General features: G+C 35.7%; 1 protein-coding gene across 1 annotated transcript; it reads left to right on the top strand.

The window, feature by feature from the left end:
• Positions 1-2,474: 2,474 nt before the first annotated feature.
• LOC145563997 (uncharacterized) lies at positions 2,475-22,620 on the top strand. Its single transcript, XM_081624366.1, has 3 exons — positions 2,475-3,943; positions 20,151-21,641; positions 21,932-22,620. Exon 1 carries the CDS (start codon positions 2,546-2,548, stop codon positions 3,938-3,940), a length of 1,395 nt encoding a protein of 464 aa, XP_081480492.1. The 5' UTR covers positions 2,475-2,545; the 3' UTR covers positions 3,941-3,943; positions 20,151-21,641; positions 21,932-22,620.
• Positions 22,621-23,769: the final 1,149 nt, after the last annotated feature.

Below are 23,769 nucleotides of genomic sequence, written 5' to 3'. Positions count from 1 at the left end.
AATTGAGTGACCCCTATAACACTAACTGAGTAACCCTATGGTGGCTACCCACATTGATGAATAACTAACACAATCAAACTTTGCATACATGACGATATAGTTTGACTTAGTTTTTATGTAATTAAATATAAATAAAAATTATATTCTTTTTAATTATAAAACCTTACATCAATATCTATTTAACAACTTAAAATGATAAAATATGAATTTATTATATTTTTTTTTAAAAAAAGTAAAATAAATAAACTTGACTTAAATATAAAAGATATGGATGGATGAGGCTAGGGTGAGATCATGAAGAAACTTGAAAAGGTCATATCCCACAAGTATAGTCTCAAGTTGAATTTTTCAGGATAAATAATTGGTTGAATTGAGTTTGATAATATTAGTGAGGTTGATAAAAGAGCACAATTAGCTGCAACATCATTAAGAATGGTGTTAGTAGCCATAGGAATAATGTGGGGAGGAAAAAAATTAGGTTGAATGAATAACCTGCTCTAATGTAGTTGTACGTGTGCTAATAAGGAAACCTAAAATGTAATGTACAGAGTACAAAATAACAAAATATACTCTCCTTGAATTAAGCAATCTAAAGTCAAATGATATGGACTAAATATATGCTAAAAATCCATGAATAATATTATTTGAGAAACAATATTAAGAAAGTCAAGATATTATCTCGGAATATCTTTAATAATGGGATCTTTGACAATTATACATTTTACCAAAAAAAGAGAAAAAAAATATTAAAAAACCTAAAACAGGGACACGTGGCAGCCATGGAGCTAGTGTACCCTGTTTTAGTGTACAAAATAACAAAATATACTCTCCTTGAATTAAGCAATCTAAAGTCAAATGATATGTACTAAATATATGCTGAAAATCCATGAATAATATTAATTGAGAAACAATATTAAGAAAGTCAAGATATTATCTCGGAGTATCTTTAATAATGGGATCTTTGACAATTATACATTTTACAAAAAAAAAAAAAAAAATTTAAAAAACCTAAAACAGGGACACGTGGCGGCCATGAAGCTAGTGTACCTGTTTTAATATAGTATATAGATAGATAGATTGCAAAAAAGCAAACTTGATTATCCAATTTGCAACAATGGGTGCCTAGTTTTTGTATTTAGGCCCTGTTCTTTTGAGTTTCTAGGTAGAGCAGAGCAGGGGTCAGCAGAGTAGAGCATATTAAATTTCAGCAGAGCAGATTTCAGGATAGCAGAGCAGAGCCGAGCCGAGCAGATTTCAACATTATTATTAATACTATTATTAATGTTATTATTATTAATGTTGTTGTTGTTATATTATTACTATTATTATTATTATTGTTGTTGTTGTTGTTGTTGTTGTTGTTGTTGTTGTTGTTGTTGTTGTTGTTGTTGTTGTTGTTGTTGTTGTTATTATTATTATTATTATTATTATTATTATTATTATTATTATTATTATTATTATTATTATTATTATTAAGTAATGTGTACCATATTTAACATATGTTAATAGTAGAAAGATAAAAGACAATAGTTTACTTATATTCATTTCACAAAAAATTTAAAATAAAATGATTTAATGAGTAATAATGATTTTACTTATAAATATGTCTTAATCATATATTTTTAACCCTCAAAATATACAGAGTACTACTTGAAAACAATCTCTTTTATTTATTTTTTTTAATTCATAAATTGTGTGGAAAGATTTGAAAAATAATTCAACTCAATGAACTAATAATCAATACCCACATTAAATGTTTCCATACATTGTAATTCTAGTATCAAATGTTTATAAAAAGAAATTGTTATTAATTGTTATTATTATTATTTATTTTTTGAAAGAATTGTTATAATTATTAGAAATTATTAATTAATAATATTATTAAATATTAATTCTTAATAGTTTGAATTATTAAATACTAGATGAAGCTCGTGCAATGCACGGTTTGTTTGAATTTTTAAAAATATATTTTTTTTAATATATGTTCTAAAATTGTTATATATTTAGATAAAATTCATAATATCAAAATATAATATTTTATATTTAATTAATTTTAACTTAAAAATCTCATTCGACAATTTTTCTTACATGGCATTTAAATTATTTTATTTTAAAAGAAATTAATAATCTCTTATTTTATTGGCCACAATAATAAATTATAATCCTACGTGGCGCGTTAAGAAAATTAAATTCTATATGGCTTACTAAAAACTCAGGAAAAAACTCACCTTTATATATATATATATATTAGATTATTATTGATAATTATTAATAATAATTATTATTATGATTAATAAATATTAATTATTATTAATATTAATAATTATTTTTAATATTAATAATTATTATAATTATTTAAAATAATAAATTATTATCATCAATACAATATTAATTATTATTATTAAATATTAATTATTATTTAAAAATACTGCAGAGCAGAGCATAGCGAGCGGAGCAGCTCTAAAGAACGGGGCCATTATTATGCGGAAGCAAATTTGAGCAAAGGAAGGAATCCATCCATTTCCACCAGAGAAAACCCAGAAAAATGGGTAAAATTCCGGCCACCCTCCGATCAACAGCAACCCAACTTCTCAAAAATCCACCTCAAAATCAACCCTCCAAACCCTCCAATTTCTCTCGCAACACCAATAAACCCAAATCAATTTTACCCTCAAAAGGGCTTAAACCCTCCTTAAATCCTAATTCATCTTCTCCAATCACTTCCCCTAATCTTTCCGATGCGAAAACGCTAATCAATTCCTTAATTTCAAACCCTAAAACCCCAATTGATCTTCAATTTCACAACTCCCTTCTTCTATCTTATTCTTCAATTGCCCCTTTGAATGATTCTTTCTCTTTATTCAAACATATGGTTAAAACCCTACCTTGTTTTTCCCCTGATCGTTCTTCCTTGCACATTTTGATTTCTCAATCGTGTAATTCAAAAACCCTTGATTCCCCTCTTTCTCATGTTTCACAAGCTGTTGATTTTATGGCTTCTCATGGGTTTCACCCGGATCCGGTTACCGTTGATATCGCTGTTCGGACGCTTTGTCGGTCTGGGTATGACGAGGATGCTGTGAAGTTTATCAATGAGCTGCATTGTAAGAATTCTGTGACCCCTGATTATTATACTTATAATTTTCTTGTTAAGCATTTGTGTAAGAATAGGTCAATGGGTATGGTTTATAGGGTGATTGATGAGTTACGGCATTCACTTGGGCTGAAACCGGATTTGGTTACGTATACTATATTGATTGATAATGTGTGTAATAGTAAGAATGTTCGTGAGGCTACCCGGTTGTTGAGTGAGCTAAGTGAGAATGGTTTTAAGCCTGATTGTTATGTTTATAATACCATCATGAAAGGGTATTGTAACTTGAGTCTTGGTAATGAAGTTGTCAAGGTTTATAAGAAGATGAAAGAGGAAGGGGTTGAACCTGATATTGTGACTTATAACACACTTATTTTTGGGTTGTCGAAAACTGGGAGAGTTAAGGAGGCTAGAAAGTATTTGGAAGTTATGGAAGAAGTGGGTTATTCACCTGATGCGGTTACTTATACATCGTTGATGAATGGTTTGTGTCGAGAAGGAGATGCTATGGGCGCTATGAGATTGCTTCGTGAGATGGAGGCTAAAGGGTGTAGCCCGAATGCGTGCACCTATAATACATTGCTTAATGGATTGTGTAAATCAAGGTTGTTGGATAAAGGGATGGAATTGTTTGGCGCTATGAAAGCCGGAGGTGTGATTCTTGAGACTTCTTCTTATGCTACTTGCTTGAGAGGATTATGTAGAGAAGGCAGAGTTGCAGAGGCGTATGAGGTTTTTGATTATGCTGTTGAGAGTAAAAGTTTGACTGATGCTGCTGCCTATTCTACATTGGAAAGTACGTTGAAATGGTTGAAGAAAGCTAGGGAACAAGGGCTGGCTGTTTGAAGGGTAAGTTTTATTCCCCAATAGAGTCTCATCATTTGACATTTGTTATTTTACAGGTATAGTCCTCTAAATTTGGCTGGAAGTAATTGAAGTATGTGTCTTATTTCAATTTCCTCTTGATGTTGGATGGGATGACTTTGTTTTGTTTTTGATGGTTAAGTAGTTCAACGCTTTTCTTGTTACAATGGCAAAATTTATATAGAATAGAACCACAAAAGCAAGTTAGGTTCAATCAATAATTCAATAGGGCATTAAATGCAGCTGGGGCTCCATATATTATTGTATCTTCCAGTTCATGTATAATTTTATAATTGATCTGTGATCTGATTTTATTCTGCTACTACTCCTGGCTTGTCTGGGTCCAGTTTTATTCTAATTTTGTTGCACTGTTGTGTATCTTGAATAGTCTAGAATTCAAGATACATAATGTCTGTGCTGCTGGGATTTGGGAACATATATTACGGAGTACTCTTAGTAGGATCATAAGAAATACTTCATTTTTTTTTTTTTTTTTTTTTTTTACTTTAAATTCACTCTTTGAATTAAACTTGGGTTGTTTATTTGATCTTATTTGTGCTACATTATTTCCTGACATCACGAGATTACTTTTCAAGATGATAACAACAAAGCCAAAATAATATATAGACATGCCTCTCTAGGAAAGATAACCTCTTAGCGTGATTTTGTGTGAGAAGTGGTTGCTTACTGAAGTAGTGTTATGATTATTAATGAATTGAGTTAGCTAGGACAATTTAATGATGAACATTAGTGACTGAAAATGGTAAATAAGACTGATTAAGTGAAGTTATAGAATTAAACTAGTTTTTAGCCCGGGCGATGCCCCGGATAATTGCATGTATATTAAAACTTAATTTTAATATGATAAATTAAGTGAAATATAATTATTGATTAGTTAATATTTTTAAATGATTACTGTTTTTTTATAAAAGTACTTGTACTTTTTTTTTTCCAAAAATTATTGAAGATCAAAATTCATTATCTAATAGTGAGTATCCTAATTTACAGTAATTTTTGAAATTATTAGGGATTATTGAAGATCAAAATTCATTATTAATTAGGGATTATTCATTATCTAATAATTGAGTTGTTAACTTAGGATACTCACTAGCCATCAGAAAAATCAGCCAACCCCAGTGCTTAAAAAATCAGCCAACACCTCCCTCACGCACCGTCGTATCCCCGTTTTCTCTCTGACCACCGCTTTCTCTTTCCTCTGTGCTTCGTTCTCTCTATCAATACCCCTCAATTTGTTCGAAGCAGGTGGTTGTTCATCAATTGAATTCATTGATGAAATGTAATTGCTTGAGAGGAAGCGAAGCAAGGGGGGAAGGGTTTCGGTGGTGGCTGTGGTGTTTGGTGAAGGGTTGGGTTTAGGGGGTTTCGGGATGGGAGATATTTGGTAAGGGGTGGTGATGGTGGCTTTTGAGGAGGTTTTTGGGATGGGTGGTTCAGGTGACAAGGGGAAGAAGGATTAAAGAAAAAAAGAATAAAAAATTTAACCTTTAAAACAGGTTAAAGGTAAAAAGGCTCATTTTAAGAATATGGGTATAAAGGTGGGATTGTTGTAAGAAAATGAGTCAAAAGGTGGGATTAATTTGAGACTATGAGCCAAAGGTGGGATTATTTTGAGAAGATGAGCTAGATGTAAGATTGTTTTGAGAAGATGAGCCAAAGGTGGAATTATTATTTTCAATTTTTCCTATAATAAACTCTTCATATATCAAAGAATCTACACATCTCTAATTTCTATGTTTCTCTCCTTGTAGATTGCAGCATGTTAGATAAACTTAAATGCATTCAGCAAGCATCTTATGATATAAACAATAAAACAATATAACTTTCTCATAGTATCTTCTTATTCGGAAATTCTTTAATATATGAAACTTGATAGCAATTAATCATTGCATTATGAAGTCTAATTAGTGTAAAAGACATTGTAGACTTGTAGTAGTATTATCGCAAATTTTCATAGGGACTTTTAATTTAAACATTGTTGCATTGTTAATTTATCACACTTTTAAATTTTTATTATCTTAATTTTATCAATCAAAATAGTGGAATTTCTAGCATTTATGGGATAAATTTTCACATGAACTATAACTTTGAAAAACTAATGCATTTGTTTATTGATCACATTTAAAATGTCTTAGTTTTATAAACTCGAAATAGATGGCTACCTTTATAGCATTTGTGAAATGTTGTTGACACAATTTGTGATTTTATGAAAAAGGCATATTTGTGGCAATGGTTCACACTTATTTTTCTTAGAAGGCATTAATAACAATAAATTGTAATATATATTAGGAAAAATTGAAAAGAATAATCCCACCTTTGGCACATCTGCTAAAAAATAATCCCACCTTTGTGTATTTCACAAATAATCCCACCTTATACCCCCATCTTCTCAAAATGAGCTTTTTTTACCTACAACCGTTTCAACGGGTAAATATTTTTTTTTTTAATAATAAAACGAAGGAAAATAAATAAAGAAAAAGAAAAAATCCCCTAACATCCTAACATAGCCCCAACCTACCATTGGCATCACCTGTCCCCCACCATTTTCCACCTCACCCCCTTCATTCAACCACCATGACCATCACCACTAAACTGACCACCTTCCCACCATCACCACGGAGGTGCAACCCCAGCCTCAATCCCACAACTCTCCTTCAATTTTAATTATCGTGGTAGGGGTTGTCATGTCCAATTCGCACCCCAAATCCCCTCCTAACCTCCAAATCAAAACCTACCTGAATCGGAAACCTCGTTCTAGTGTATGGTCTCGACGGTGAAGGGATTCAGGCATCTCGATCAACGCGCCTAACTCGCCTAACTGACGGCAGATCGAATCGGAGTTTCTCGCCGGCGTTCGGGCGACCTAGCAACTAGAAGTCAACTTCACACACCAAGGGTAAATTCTAAGTTCGGCATGGGAGAGAGTAGGCGGTTGGGTTCGGCGGCATCGGTCCGGCGGGGGAGGGAGGAATCGGGGAAGGGGAAGTGGAAGGGGGAATGGGGAAGAGGAGGGAATCGGAGAAGGGGAGGGAATCATGGAGGGCGGTCAGTCTGTTCCCCGGTAGGGTATGGAAGAAGAAGCTAAGGATTATTAATTTTTTTTTAAATTTCTTTATTAATTAAAAAAAATAACAAGAACCAATTAGAAGGTGACATGTAGCAAATCACCTTCTAAAAACAGTTACCAACTTCACAAACCGGTAAAAGGACTATTTTGAGCAGATGGGGTGTTAAGGTGAGATTATTTCTAGAATACTAAAAGGTGGGATTATTTTGAGAAGATGTGCCAAAGGTGGGATTATTCCTTTCAATTTTTCCTACATACTACCTCCGTTTCACAAAATTTGCAACATTTTCTAAAAACGGAAACTACACATTATATGCAACAAACTAAAAGTTTCCTCTTTTAGTAAATTTTTTTTGACAAAATTACCACATACCCTTACTTAATTTTACTTAAGTTCAATAAACACATATTAACTTATTAACCCAAATTAATTTATCCTCAATTAAACCCCAACCTACATTCTCTACCCACATTCTCTCTCCTCCCTCACATCCACCTCCACCCCCAACATCACCTAACTTTTCTCTCTCCTCCCTCTCAACCACCAGCAATACTCTCTCTTCTCCCTCTTCTCTCACCACGCCGCCCGTTCTCATCATCATAGCCGCCCATTCTCACCGATTCGCTGCCGTTCTCTTCTCCCTTTTCCCTTTTCAAAGTTTTCAATTCGCAATTAATTTGGGTAGGGTTCGATAATTTTTTGTAACCAATAAGGGTAAGGTCTTCGTGGTTGTGCGTTTTCAATCTTTGTGATGGTAAGTTGGGTTTCAGATCTAAGTGGTGGTGAGGTGGGGTTTCGATTCGTTGGTGGTGGTGAGTTGGGGTTTTGGTTTGTTGGTGTTGGTGGGTGACTGGTGACGTGGGGTTTCAGTTGGTGGTGATGAGGTGGGGTTTCGATTTTATGGGTAGTGATTTTGGGTTTTAGTGGTGGTGAGACCGTGAGAGGGTGGTTACTGGGTGGGGTGTTCTGGTGGTGTGAGTTGGTTGGGTGGGTTTTGGGTTGTGGTAAGGTGGGTGGTTGTGGTTACAAGGTGGGTGAGGTGGATTTTGGGCATGCATGTTTCGGCGCTTATGGTGGTGAACCGGTGACAGGGTGGGTCATAGAATAAAAACTCGGCCGTTACGTCACGTAACGGCCAAGTTGTAACGGATTTTGAAGGCACCGTTATGAGATTTCCCGTTTTGTAATGGGCTTTTATAAATCGCCGCATTCTCGGCCGTTTCCGCCGCAATCTCGGCCGTATCGGACGATACACGTCTGTAACACCTGTGAAACAGCTTGAATTCGCGAGTTTGTGGATTTTTCATCTAAAACACCATTGTTGTAGCTTGCTGCAACTACACGATCAAAATTGAGATTGAGATTGAGAAAGGGGAAGACAGATGAGGATGAGAATGAGTGAGTGGGGGTAGGTGAAAATTGATGGTAGTGGAAGACAGGTGGCAATTATTTGGTGGTTCTTTTACTTTTGACTGGTTGACCCCCACATTCTCTCTTTTTTTTTTTGAAATAAAATGTACAACTCACGTGATAGGAGTATGTTATAAACATACTTTAGTTTTCTTACTCATTAAAATCTTCATTTGCTAATATAAGTGATTTTGATTTCTTTAAATAATAATTATTATTACACTGTTGTACTCATATGAAAGATATAATTCTTATTTTATATATTCATAGAAAATTATTGAGTAAACATAAATATATTTTTAAAAATAAATAATGCTTTATAACTCCATAAAAAAAAAAAAAAAATCCTGCCGCGACGACCGCGTTCCGGTCCGCGATGAACGCATCATTTCCGTTACCGCCACATTGCGACCGCTTCCGCGATCGCGACCAATACTGCATTTTTGTTCTATGGGGTGGTATATGGTGGTTTCGGTGGTTAGGGTGGTGTGGCTGGTTCTGCAGCCGATTGATATTGTTGGTGGAGTATGTGGGTGTTTGCGGTGGTGATCTGGTGGAGTTCTCTTTCTCTCTCATCCAATTAATCACATGCCCCTCTATTTGCTAATCTTTATTTAAGAAATTTTGTCTTGGGAATTGTGCAAGCTAGTTTGTTGCACATTTTATGAAACGGAGGTAGTATTAAACATTGCCATAATAAGTTCACATATGGGTATGTATTTTACGTTAAGTCGTTACTGATCACTTTTTCTGTAAACGTTTCTTTATGGATTATTTCATTAGCTCTTGACTTAGTTCTATTGATATATTTTTGGATTATCATAATCACCAAACTTGTTTATAATATTTATAAAGTATAAGGAATTTTTGGATTATCATCATCACCAAACCTGTATATAATATTTCATTAGCTCTTGACTTAATTATGTGGGTCACGTTTTGATTGATGTCACCATTTTTATTAATGTCATCATTTTACATGACATGAGCCAAATGTGGTGTAATAGAAGTGTTATTATATATTTTGTTTAAATTTTTTATTCCAAGATGTGATGCACAAATTGGCTTAACTTATATGGGTGTTATCTAACCCTCTTAAAGTTTAGAGCATTGATTAAATTACATTTTCAAGAGTAATGAAACATCATAATTAGGTTAACATTATTTTTTAGTGCTTTGTAATTTTTCCACGTTATGGTTGAAAATTTATGGAATAAATGAGCTTATCTATAATATATGAAGTTGACATTATATTAGAATTTGATGAGGATTAGTATTAATGCAAAACAAATTACATAATAGCTAACAATGTAAAACAGTATTACTTGATTTGTGCTTTGCCTCAGAATTATCAGGCAAGGTTCAAATCAAGTTTATGTCGATTTTCTCAATTTAAATTTGGAAAGTATGACGATTTCGTAAGTTTTGTTGCGTGCTTGATTAGGCTGGTGGTCTGGCAAACGTGCAACTTCAGTGTTTGGAATATCAAATTTATTGGGGTATAAATTGATTCTTCATATATTACTCTATGTCTATATATATGACATATATGATGGATAGAAGAATATACTTCCCTTGTTCTTCTCTATTACTTCACCTGTCACCTGTATTCCTTTCCTTTTTGGGAAGTTTTTTTTTTTTTTTTTTTTTTTTTTTTTTTTTTTTAATTGAACTGTTTCCTTTTTTTTTTTTTGGCAAATTTAACACTACACTTTTACTTATTTACCCTCACATTTCAACATAATTAAAACCATGTACCCTTTGTTACCTTACCCCCCTTCTCTTTCACCTCAATCATTCACAGCATATCCTCCCTCCTCCCCCTTCTCCATGTAATCCATGGCAGCCACCCATCTCCACCACCCTAACAATATTTTTGAGACACCACCGCAACATCAATCATCATCCTTATCTCCCTCTCCACTGCAATGGTCTCCAAACTCCTCCTCTCACACCTTCTCTTGTCACCTCCACAGATCTACCGTGCGCTGTCACCACCTTAATTTATAAAAGTGCTTAAAGTTCACCAAAATCTAGGCCATGGTGGTTGAATTTGGCCAGCAATTGTAGATCTAAAACCACCATAACCAAATTCAACCATACACCATGCTCTCAATTTCTGAAAAATCTGCTCAGGAACAATCGAATTTGGCCATTGACGACATTTTTTAGCCAGCAATTTCTAAAAAATCTAGTCAAAATAGGCCAGCTATTGTTGACGGCATTTTTTATGGTGGTCGAATTTGGCTATGAAAGATGGTTTGAGGGGGAGTGGTCGCCGTAGAGGAGAGACAAGGATTGGGCGGTGTTGTTGCGGTAGTGAAGGGGTTGTATTTGTGGTGAAGGTTGTAGAGTTGTAGTGGTGAAGGTGACAGTGACGGAGAAGGGTAGGAGGGTTTTAATCGGTGAGTGAGTAGGGGTAGTGGGTAAGGGCAATATGGTCTCTTAGCTTTCTTTTCAAATTTTCCTTGATATTTGTGAAACAAAGGAAGTATTATTTATTTCTTCTTGCTTACTTAGAAAGAAATTGTGATATCACCCTTTATATTTCTATTGTTACTTCTTTACAAATACTTTAAAATTAAAATTCCTATTGTTTGTGGTAGTAATTAAAGGGGGGGGGGGAAGGGCAGTGAATCACGCGGGTAAAGGGAAAAAAAAAGAAGGTAAGAGAAAAGGTGTAGCCAATGAGATTAGTTAAAAATTTAAAGAAAAAGTAAAAGAATTAACTTTCCATTGTCACACTCGTACAATCATACCCAATTATCCCATTATTTAAAAAGACCAATCAATACTTATGATATTTTTATGCCCATCTTAATTGACTATCTTTGATGGAGAAGTCGGAAGCTCTCACCAAAAATTTGGTTATTGAACTTAATTTATGGGTTTTTTCTTCAAAATTCTATCAATAATGTTTGAGGCTGTCAAAGTTTTTGTTTAAAACAATTGTATCGCCCCTAATTGCGGGGTTTTGTGCGTAATCAGACAATTTCAGTTTAGTAAACTTCAAATCCGTTATATAAGGACTGATTTGCGATGATATGGACGCATTTTTGAACCATGGATGTTACAAGTTTAGAAACAGGGAATAAAAAGCTCAGTTGTTACGTTACGTCGTGAATCGGCAAACGTAATAGTTTTAGTTGCCTACTAATTTTTTCCTCTTTTGCATGCCACTTTTTAAAACCCATGATTTTGGAATGTACAACCGTGCCGAATAGAAACTCGACCGCATCAAACATTACCGGTAGGGACTTGAAGAAAAGAAATCCAAAAATTGTTATGTTTCTACTTCTATGGATCCTTGTATTAAGTTGGTTTTGAGTAGTGGTATTCCAGCTTCACAATTATAGTATGAAAGCTTCATAATTAGAGTATGGAACCTTGATGAAGAGTTTTTTTTGTGCTATGACAAGCACTCGATTTAGGCAAGCTGAGTTGGTATTCTATTAATCCTAGTATGCTTTAATGGCAAGCCTTAAGGCATGTGCTAAAGTATTTGAAGAAAACCATTAAATATGGTTTGAGATCAATGTGAGAAGGATACTCAAATGCTAGCAATCAAAGAAGATTATTCATCTACATGTAGATGAGTTGTTTCTTCTAGGAGGAGGGTCCATTTTAAGAAGCAAATATGTATTAATGACTTAACTATGACATCGGTATTCATAGCATCAAAGAAGCCGAGTTGCTAATAAATTTCATGAGTTTAAACAATTGCTTAGGCATATAGCCAAGTTTACAACAGGAATTCAAGACACATTGGTGTCAGACATAGCTATGTGTTTGAATTGATTAAAGATGGAGTCGTTACCATTGATTTTGTACTGTGGGCGGTTTGGTAAACATTGCCAAAGTAAAAAAAGTACAAAACATCTAAAGAGATGGGTCTTATTGTCTCATCTCTTTAGATGTTATCATGTAACATCCAACAACATTTTAAGTTATCATATATGAAGTTTAATGTTGTTATTTATTAACTATTTGAATATGATTTGCAAATTATGTGCATAATTGATATTATACGATCCAATTAAGATAAGGAAAGATCAATCGAAGGAGTACCATTTCATAACATAAGATAATATCAGTTTCACCATTTTTACACCTAAAAAAATTAACCCCCCAACATAATTACATAATAATCAATCCAAAAAATTACCCCCTTCAACATAATTACATGTTAATCAACCCAAAATATTAACTCCCTCTAATAGAATTTGTTAACAATTAACCCTAAAAAAATCATTGTTTTGAAAAAGACCATATGACATTGGATAAAATCAGAGTCTCTTTAATAATTTCCTTCTCTTTGGCTGATGTATCCTTCCTCATTGTGTGTTGGTGCTGCAGTGGATGGTGGAGGTTGACTGGAAGCTTCTACTAGGAATGAATGGTGCTTGTCTGCTTCTAGTTCTTGGAATGTTGGGAGCCCTACAACCATTGATGAGCCCATTGGAACTAACCAGCAAAGCCATTCTTTATGCTTTTTATAGCCATGCTTTTTAAGTGCAACCATCAATCAACATACTTGCATGATTTCTTCGGCTGCATCTACTGTCAGCACACACACTCAGCTGTGAATCTTTCATGTTCTGACTTCCTCACAACCAAGCTAAAACCTTCCTGCACATAGTAATCTCTAAGGGCATCCTTGAAATGGTCTCTATCAATAAACAACTGCCAAGGTTTTAACCTAATCTTTCCAATCTCTGCATCATCAAATACCTCCCCATTCTTGACAACTTACTCACATAATCACCGGCATTCTCATACAAAGCCTCATTGCACCTAAATGGCTCCCAATTACCATCAAAAAAATTTTGATTTAGCAAATCCATTAGGTTCTCTTCATCTAATCCTTCCTTATCTTCACTAGCAATATCTTCCTCATCTTCCTCTAAAGGTGGTTGTACTCACCATCAGAGTCACTCCCTGACCCACAGAGGCACTCTCCATTCTCCCTGAATCACTTTGTCCATGTTCAACAACCACATGTGAGACTCTCCTCCTAGGCCTACTCCTACTACTTTCACCTTCAGTGGCATTTGGGTTGTGAAGACTGGATTGGTACACCTTTAAACCTAGTAGGGAATGTGCCAATTTCTTACCATGAGGAAAAAGGAGAACCACCTTGTAAAAACCTAGGGCTTATTCTGGGTGGAGGTGATGAAAGTTGAGAGTTAGAATGTTAAGTTATCAAGTTATCAGAAGGTGCACCCAGTGACACATGGGGAGGAGAGTTAGGAGAAATCTCTTATAAAAGTCTTGACTGGGCATAGCAGAAAAGGGGGTGGTTCTGAATTCTTGTTGGGTTTTTTTCTTATAGGAAGTTTTTTTCTTGGTTGTTTAGAAGGGCCTGCAACAATAATGTGTTGGACATTTCTGGGAGGTGGTTGTGGGAGGTGGTTGTGGGCCAGACTCAATTGTGGCCATGTGAGGGGTTTGGTTTGGGGCAGGAATCATTTGTGGGCCAGAATCATTGTTGGGTGCAGCTTGTATATTTTGGGTAGCAATGAGGTTTTCTTGTGGGGCAACAATTGGATTTTGTGCTTTGTGCTTTTCTCACAGTTTGGCAAGATTCCAATTGAAAGTAGGCTTACCTAAGAAATTAACCTACACATCAATTTCTTTCGGTGTAATATTCTCAAACATCTTCATCAAAATCCCATCATCTACCAAAGATATACTTTTTCCACTAAAACAATAGTGTAACCAAGGGTATGTGGCAATTCAACTTGTCTTTTTATGAAACTCCTCTGACATCTCATTAAGCACATCAATTAACATGTATCTATGTCATCAACCTTTACATGAACACAATTAGCACGATTATGGATTTTAAGAATTCTCTCATCCATCTGCAACATACAACATGCAAAAACTCTTAAAACACTACCAATTACACCAATTATGAAGCATTACAACAACAACATTACAAATACAACAACCACATTCAATAATTACCATATGATGATAACGATACAAACACGCAATCAAACATGGAAGTATAACTCCAACCCTGAAATTTATGCATGAAAACCATTAATTCAATCACATCTGATACTATTTTCACCAAATTATAACATCTAAACCCTAAATTTAACATCTTTAGGCAAAATTCGACAGTAAAAAAGAGGGGAAATTAGGTATTCAGTGGCTTACCTTCGACAATCCTTTTCTGTAATAATGACCGCAACCTTTAGCTCGTTGATCTCCAACAATTAAAAAGAAGGATTTTATGTACATAATTTTTGTACTTAATGTGCATATTTTTCGAACTAAATGTGTAAAAAAAAAAAAAAGTTGATAGAAATTCAATGTGCATAAATTTTGACCATAATGTGTATATTTTTAGATTTTCCAGAAAATTCAAAATTTTAAATAGTTTGAAAATCAATTTTTCACACTTAGTGAAAAAAATATGTACATTTAGTGAAAAACTTTTGCACATTTCTTCCTTCTTATTCTTCTCATTTAAAGAAACTTCTCATTGGATCCCAACCGATAAAAGAATATACAAAGAATATAGAGGGTGTCAGGTGGGTCTTAGCACATGTCTCCAAACTTAGTTACATTGTATATACTACCTCTGTTTCATATTATGTGCAATAAAAGAGCTTACACGAATTCCTAGGCAAAATTTACATGTGAGTGTTGAATGGAGATTAACTTGTTTAGTAAATGTTGCACATAATAATCTACTGTATAAAAAAACTAATGCATGGTAATTGTTGTAGGGGTAAAGCACAAATTAGAGTAACCTTGATCAATTTTGTCACATGATTGATTCTCATAGTTCTAGTTCTTTTTTTTTTTTTGTGGGGCGTTCCCTACTGAGCGACGCGCTGCACTTCCCAGACCCGGGTGCAGTGATAAGTATGTAAGGGTTGCTAGGTCGTCGCCCAGAAGCGACGCGCCATATTGCCCAATTGTGGTGTCAAATAATCAAGGACTTGGAGTTGGGATCAGGAGGGAGCGTGGGAGAAAAGAATTTAGTTTGCGGATTGGTTCTTGGAATGTGGGGTCTCTTACGGGAAAATCAGCAGAATTGGTAGAAGTAATGAAAAGACGACGCGTGAACATCATGTGCCTCCAAGAGACAAGATGGACAGGAGAAGGAGCTCGAGGCTTGGTTTTGGGGTATAAGGTATGGTATGTTGGGCAAGAAACGAGCCACAGAACAAGGAATGGTGGAGCTAGGAACGGAGTTGGTGTGGTTCTCGATGAGAGGTTGGCAAAAGAGGTGATCGAGGTCTATCGGAAGAACGATAGGTTGATAAGGCTGAAGTTGCTATGTGGCAAGGAGATTGTGAATGTTATCAGTGCTTATGCTCCCCAAGTGGGTTTAGATGCAGAAGAGAAACGACAATTTTGGGAGGACCTAGACGAGGTGGTGCAGGGTGTCCACCACTCAGAGAAGTTATATATTGGAGGGGATCTAAATGGGCACGTTGGGGCGAGCCGAGATGGCTATGAGAGTGTCCATGGAGGCTTTGGGTATGGGCAGAGGGACGCCGGTGGTGAAGCTATTATGGATTTTGCCCAATCATATGATTTAATTTTGGCTAATACTTGGTTTAAGAAGAGGGATTCACACTTGATAACTTTTCGGAATGGAGCAAATGCAACTCAAATAGACTTCCTGCTCACAAGGAGCATAGATAGACAAAGTTGCATAAACTGTAAGGTTATCCCAGGGGAGAGTGTGGTCACCCAACACCGGCTATTGGTAATGACTATTCGTCTGAAAGAGAAGGCGAAGAAAAAAGTTAGACAAGAAGAACCAAGGATAAGATGGTGGACCCTAAGGGATGCAAAAGCTAAGGTTTTTACAGAAAAGGTAATTGAAGAAGCGGATTGGGATGGAGAGGTGGATCCGGACATGACCTGGTTACGAATGAAGAACTGTTTCCTAAGAGTGGCCAAAGAGGTCTTAGGGGAAGTAAGGGGAAGAACTTCGGTACAGAGAGATACTTCGTGGTGGAATGAAGAGGTGAAAGCAGTAATTAAGCAAAAAAGGGAATGCTATCAAGCCTTAGGAAAATGTAGGAGTGATGAAACCTTTGCAGCGTATAAGGAGGCTAAGAGTAAGGCAAAGGCAGCTGTTCGCCAAGCAAAAGAAAAGGCATATCAGGAGGTTTATGAAAAGCTTGATTCCAAGGAGGGAGAAAGGATCATTTATAAGATGGCAAAGAGAAGACAAGAGGCAAGGAAGGATATTGGCATGGTGAAGTGTGTCAAAGATAAGAACCAAATGGTCCTAGTGCAAGAGGAGGGCATCAAGGACAGGTGGAAGGGGTACTTCGATGAATTATTTAATGGAAGTAATGGAGTTGTGATAGGAGATACCTCTATGAGTGATGAAGAAATCAACATGGAGTATGTGCGAAGGATTAGGAGAGTAGAGGTGGAGATTGCACTGAGGAAGATGAAACCTAAGAAGGCGGTTGGCCCTGATGGGGTACCGATAGAGGTGTGGAGGTGTTTGGGTAAGATTGGTATTGATTGGTTAACAAACCTTTTCAACAAGATATGGACGGCTACAAGGATCCCACAAGATTGGAGGAAGAGCACCTTGGTCCCGGTTTATAAAAACAAAGGAGACGCTCAAGATTGTTCTAACTATCGAGGAATTAAGCTTATGAGCCATACTATGAAGTTGTGGGAAAGGGTGATTGAACAAAGGTTGAGGGCATGCACAAGCATTTCAGATAACCAATTTGGTTTTATGCCTGGGAGATCTACTATGGAGGCAATCCATTTGATAAGACAAATGATGGAGTTTTATAGGGTAAAGAAGAAAGATCTTCATATGGTCTTTATTGATTTAGAGAAGGCATATGACAAGGTGCCAAGAGAGATACTTTGGTGGGCAATGTTGAAGAAAGGTATCCCACGAAGGTATGTAGACCTAGTTAAGGATATGTATCGGGATGTGTCAACAAATGTGAGGACATGCGGAGGGTTGACAAAAGATTTCCCTATTACAATCGGATTGCATCAAGGGTCTGCATTAAGCCCTTTTCTTTTTGCAACGGTTCTAGACGAATTAACTAGACCAATTCAAGATGAGGTTCCATGGTGTATGCTGTTCGCAGATGATATCGTTTTGGTGGATGAGACTAAGGATGGGGTTAATGTCAAGTTGGAGCAATGGAGGCAAAGGTTGGAATCTAGAGGGTTTAAGCTAAGTCGGAGTAAGACTGAATATTTGGTATGTCGTTTTGGCACTCAGAGGGGGACAAGCAATGAAGTGGTGAGTTTGGATGGAAAGGATTTGACCATGAGTGAATGTTTTAAGTACCTAAGGTCGATCATCCAGAAGAATGGTGACATTGATCAAGTCGTGACCCACAGGATTAAGTCAGGGTGGCTTAAATGGAGAGCGGCCACGGGAGTGCTATGCGACCGCAGCATTCCCTTAAAGTTGAAGGGAAAATTCTACAGGACTGCCATAAGACCAGTGTTGCTCTATGGTACAGAATGTTGGGCTTCTAAGAAAGAGCATATTAAAAAGATGGAGGTTACGGAAATGCGCATGTTAAGGTGGATGTGTGGAAACACTTTAAGAGATAGAATCAGAAATGAGGTTATTCGCAAGAAAGTAGGTGTGGCGGGCATTGTAGATAAATTAAGGGAAAATCGTCTGCGTTGGTTTGGACATGTAAGACGGAGACCCGAGGGTGCACCGGTGCGAAGAGTGGAAGAGTGGGACCATGGAGGGATTAAACGAGGAAGAGGGAGACCAAAGATGACTTGGTTGGAAGGAGTGAGGAAGGATATGAAGTGCATGGATTTACGTGAGGATGAAGTTTTGGATCGTAAGGGATGGAGGAGAAAGATTTATGTTGATGACTACACGGAATAATCAAATTTGGTTCATGTTAGCCGACCCCACTTTTGGGATTAAGGCTTTGATTGATTGATTGATTGATTGATTGATTGTGTTTAAACTCACACATTTTCTTCTTAATTATTCTCTCTTTGAGATTTTCAACCTTCTATTTTCACATTAAATTTTCAACAGTTACCAATTATAATTAGTCATGTCATCTGTTCTTCACTTTTTTGTTTTTTTACCAATTTATGATCACTCCCCTCTCAAAATTCATCAGCACTTTTATATACTGTAGCGGTTTTATATATGAAGGCTTTAATTTTTTTTTCAATAGTCTGCAAACTCTATATATGGCTTTTATCTTTTCTTTTTGGAGGTTGATACAATCATACATTAGCAAGTTTGCAATTTTGCATTACAAAGCATACTAGTTATTGATTATGTATCTTCATTGTAAGGTTCAAATTTGGTAGAAGTACGTAGCATGCACTAGATGAATTTTTATTTTTTTTTAATTGAAAGTCCGTTGCCAAGTTCAAGTGACCAGGGCCAATGATGTTTAAGACGGCCCTGATGGGTGAAAATCTGCAATATTCTTCTTGTGTGAAACAAACGTATGTTCCTTCCAAAACTTTGTTGAATTAGTTTCTTAAGAACAAGCAAAACTAATTGGATTTTCATTATATCCCAATAGCTTTGTCATGTAACACAATTGTTCCAAAGAGAATTGATAAATAACTATTAGGGAAATGTTTATAACCAGCCTTGAAGAATTTATCCTGTCTCTTTGTATATCGAAATTCTCTTACATGTAATCTATATGACTTTTTATTAGGCTACAACTTAAGAATTGTTGATAATTAAAAAAAAAAAAAAAAGCTTGTGAATCTGTATGCGTTGGGCTTGATTACCTGGTTTTTTATTTATTTATTTATTTATTTTTTATTCTATTTTGTTTCTATATATTTAAATTTTTGTGTGTTTTATCTGATTGTTATTTCTTCAGATTTCGTGCCTATGTTTGTCTATCACATGTTTACCTGTATTATAACCTCAAGGTGAACTGAGGAATTTCTGTGATGTTGGATATAGGTATCTGTATCAGGTACCAGCTATAGTTATCTGTAAAATACTAGGTCCTCAAACTCTACTTTCTCAGAAATGGATTTGGTCTATGTAATGGAATGGACTACTTGGAGATGTTTAGTAATTGAAGAAATTCAAGAATGCTTCCTTGTCTCCAAAATTCCTGAGTTTATGACCAGTCCAATCATCTTTCCATTGGCTATGTCTTTGATGTGTATGGAATCATTGGCTATGTCTTTGATATGTATGGAATTGGCAAAAGCTAACTAGTTTAAAGATGTTGTACTTGAGATCTTGAATTAGTGTGTTTTATTCTGTTCCGACACTTGAGGCATCAAACGGTTACAAATTTATCTATGTTATAGTTTGTTGTTGTTCATTGGCTGTTTTCATCTTGATTTCTGTGTTGTGTTTGCAATTGGCAAATATTTATATTAGTTATGCTCTCAAATATTTCATTGCTTATTGTTGAACTTATAAGAAGCTGATTCGTGTTTTGCACTGATACAATTCCAGTTGTTAGTCTATTACTTGTTTTATCACATCTATCAGTGATTTAGTTTTTTTTCTTTTATTTTTTCTTTTCTTTTATTATTATTATTATTATTATTATTATTATTATTATTATTATTATTATTATTATTATTATTATTATTATTATTATTTTTATTTATTTTTTTTTTAATATTAAACCTATTGATCTTAAAATGGAAGTTTGCATTAGGTCTGTAGTAATTAAATTGACACATGTTTGCATTTTGGTTAGGATCTTTGAGTATAAGGTGGTCTGAAGGTAGCAATCTTTTTTGATGCTCTGCTAAATGGCTGCTCTGTCTGTGCAAGTTGTAGCTGTGGTTAGATCTACATGGTTTGCAAGTATTGTTGATTCGTATGAATGGACTAACCAGTACCTCAAAGATATTTCCATGGAAGGTTCAATTGCCTGCTACTTACATGTACTTTGAGGCCTGCGTGATTGTGAATTTGTAATGTATAATACTCTGAGGGCACTTTCCACACTAAAAGGGCTATGATCTAGAGAGCTAAACTCTTTGCAAGCCTGCTCAAATATGCTGATTCTGCAGTAAATCAAGCCTCTATCAAACCGATTCTGACAAGGGACTTTAGGCTCATTTGGGGTAATGAAGTGGACAGAAACAGAATAAATCAGCTGCTAATTACTGGATGTTCGTTATTACAAGTATGCCTGTACTATCTTCTCTTCATCTGATTCATTTTAAATCTGAAGTTGTGCTTTTTAATTTTTTGGGAATACCTTTGCAATTTGGGTCTATCATTTTTGGTTCATGTAGCCAACCCCACTTATGGGATTAAGACGTTTAATGATTGATTTGCATTTTGGGTCTATGATATTGTGGATTATTGGATTTTTAACCTTTAGCTAAAAATAAATTCTCACTTGAAAACATCTTATCTGATCGTTAGATTGTAATAATGCGTTTGGATGTCTTTGAATTGTTGTTTCCTGATTTAGAATTGGCTATTATGACCATTGTTGATATAAAAGGAATTTAAGTGATGTATGAGTACTATGTGCTTGTTTCTTTTATTTTTTTTGGTACCTTCAAAGAATCATTAACTAGAATAAGTCAGATTTAACTCTAGGTATGGTATTGTCATACTATGCTTTATATATGTTTTAAGAAACTAGTGGTCAAAATCAATAAGTTTTGATTTTAAAAGTCAAATGACCTGTTATTAGATAAAGGCAAGGTTATACTTTGAACATCGAGTGAAGTATAAGAGTGAGTACTCAACTTTGGCAAAAGTTGCAAATTGGATACTCAACTTTCAGAAGTGGCAAATTGAGTACTCAACTTTGGGAGAGTACCAATCGGAGAGAATATTCCGGTGAGCTACCTGTTATTTCCGGTTTAAACCGGTAATCCAATTTTTTTTTTTTTTTTTAAATTTGGAAAATGCTGCAATGATGAAACTTTTTGGTAAATGTGCAAAGATGCTTTCTCTTGTATCAAGGCTGAGCAACTTGTGGCGGGAAACTCCTCTTCATGAAGCTTCTTTGGCAACCTTCCCATTTTTACCCCTAACTCCTTATTTCAGACAACCTTTTGTCTCCCATTTCCCTATAAAAGCAAGTAGAAAGGAGGGGGGGACCTTCATCATTTACACCATTAAAAAAACTCCAAAAGAAGAAAGTTGCGAATGTCTTCTTGGCTAGCCGTTGATCTTGCTGAACAACGAGACAGGAAAATTGCTAAAAGGAACTCAGGAGAAGGTATATTCTCATTCTTTGTCTTTTTGTTCTTGAATCTGGTACTTCTTGGTTGTGTTGTTGTTCAAAAAAGTGGATGTTTGTCTTTTTCGTATGAATAACATTTGTTTTTTGTTGCTTATTTTGTTGTAAAGTGTTTGACTTAGCTTAAACAAAGATTAGAATACTGATTATAGTGTTGAATTTGTTATTAAAAAATGGAGAAAGTAAGGTGTGTGGGTTGTATGTTGAAGAGAGGCTTAGTTTAAGTACACCTCACTAACTTTTGGTAAAAAAAAAATGTTGCACTTTAGGTATGGACGTCCTTGCTGATGCACACCCTCTCTTCAGCCAGCAGGATCTGTTGGTGACACACATCTTCAGCCGCCTGCTGTGGGAGGACCAGGATAGTGTGGAGAAGACCTGCAAGAAGTGGCGGGTCTGGTGGCGCCTTCGTCACATGGCTTTCAGCTACCCCTTCCATGGCCCTAGGGCTTCTATTCAGGAGTGGATCCTCCACGACGTCCTGTTCAATGATGGCCGCGACCTCCATGCGTGGGTGAACAAGGACATGACCATCTACTTTGACGGGTTCCCACTCTTGTTCAAGGAGGAGTAGTTGCAAGAGGGCGGGGGTGTCTTAGGTGCAGCATGTTAAGGCTTTTTTTGTTGGGATGCTGCTAGTTTAAGCTTAAGTTGATTTTTTTTTTTTTTTTTTAATCTGATGTAAGAAAAAATTAACTCTGTTTTAGTTGTTTCTGTCATGGCATATGTGTAGGTTTTTGTTGATGATGGTAGGTTTTTGTGACAAGTTAGAAGTTGTTGCTTGTCACTATGCCATGACAGATTAGTAGTGCTAATTGTAGGCTGTTGTTCAGCCTACCTTTTGTATGGATGCAATGAACATATTTTAATGAAATGGATGAATTTAGTAAATATGTATGAACTTGTGTCAATATTTGCAGCTTTACTTTGTTAATTTATGATATAATTTATGATATAGCCACATATATATATGGATATGGATACACATAGTCTACTGACATATGAATATAATGAACTGATGAACAATATGTCTTTGTATAACAGAACAAATGCATTTGAAACCTTGCATAATAGTTCATCATGGTGGGGAATGGGTTCAAGATGAGGGTCAACTAATATACAATGGGGGAAGAGTCAACACCTTTGATGACATACCAGAAGATGTTGACTCTGTGTATGTGAAACAAGTTATTGACAGTCTAGGGTATAAAGATATAGTTAAGCTGCATTTCTTGGATCACAGAAAGGATTTTCAATCTGGTATAAGGTTTATGGGGTTTGATAATAGGTGTTGTGACCTCTTTCTTTCACTGTTGTTGGAGTTTAGGGTTATTGAAGTGTATACAGAACATGAAGATGCACATGTACCTGCACACATAGGTTTTGGAGTAGGTGGACATGGTTCCTTTGTTGAACTTCTGAATAGTGGTGTGCCTAGGAGTACTGATCCATTCATAGACTATGATACTGAGGGGTCAGATGAGGATGATGCAGAGATTGTGAATGCTAGAAGAATCTTGAATGAAGAGACACAGAAACAGAAATCATATGAGGATGAATTAGTGATGCTGAGAAAGGTAGCAGATTCAAAGGGGGCAAATCCTTCAAGATATGCATCTGATTCTGAGAGAGATAGTGGGACTGAAAGCCCTTATGAGTCATCTGATGAGGATGACTGTGGGTACTTGGTCCACCCTGAGGGTAACACTCACAAGACTGTAAAAGGAGGGTCTGAAGGGAGTTGTAGCAAGTTTTTTGTTGGTCAGTCATTTGAGAATTCAGTAACATTCAAGAAAGCTGTTACTGACTACTGTATTCAGAGTGGGAGAGACATCCATTTCAGTAGGAATGACAAAAACAGGGTTGGTGGACATTGCAAGAGCAAGGACAAAGGTTGTCCTTGGAGGATATGGGCATCTTGGGAGAAAGGGAAGAGAAATTTCATGGTTAAGACATATGTTGGTGAACATACTTGTGGGAGGGCACCAACAAGCAAGAGAGTGACAGCTGAGTGGGTAGCTAGGTTTTTTCAAACCAAATTTAAAGTCAACCCATACATGAAAGTGCATGATATCATAGAGACTGTTTGGCTTGAAAAGGGGTTGAA

The sequence above is a fragment of the Chenopodium album genome, chromosome 10, assembly GCF_948465745.1.
Source record: "Chenopodium album chromosome 10, dcCheAlbu1.1, whole genome shotgun sequence".
In the NCBI taxonomy this organism is placed as follows: domain Eukaryota; kingdom Viridiplantae; phylum Streptophyta; class Magnoliopsida; order Caryophyllales; family Amaranthaceae; genus Chenopodium; species Chenopodium album.
This window is presented reverse-complemented; position numbering and strand designations above follow the sequence as displayed.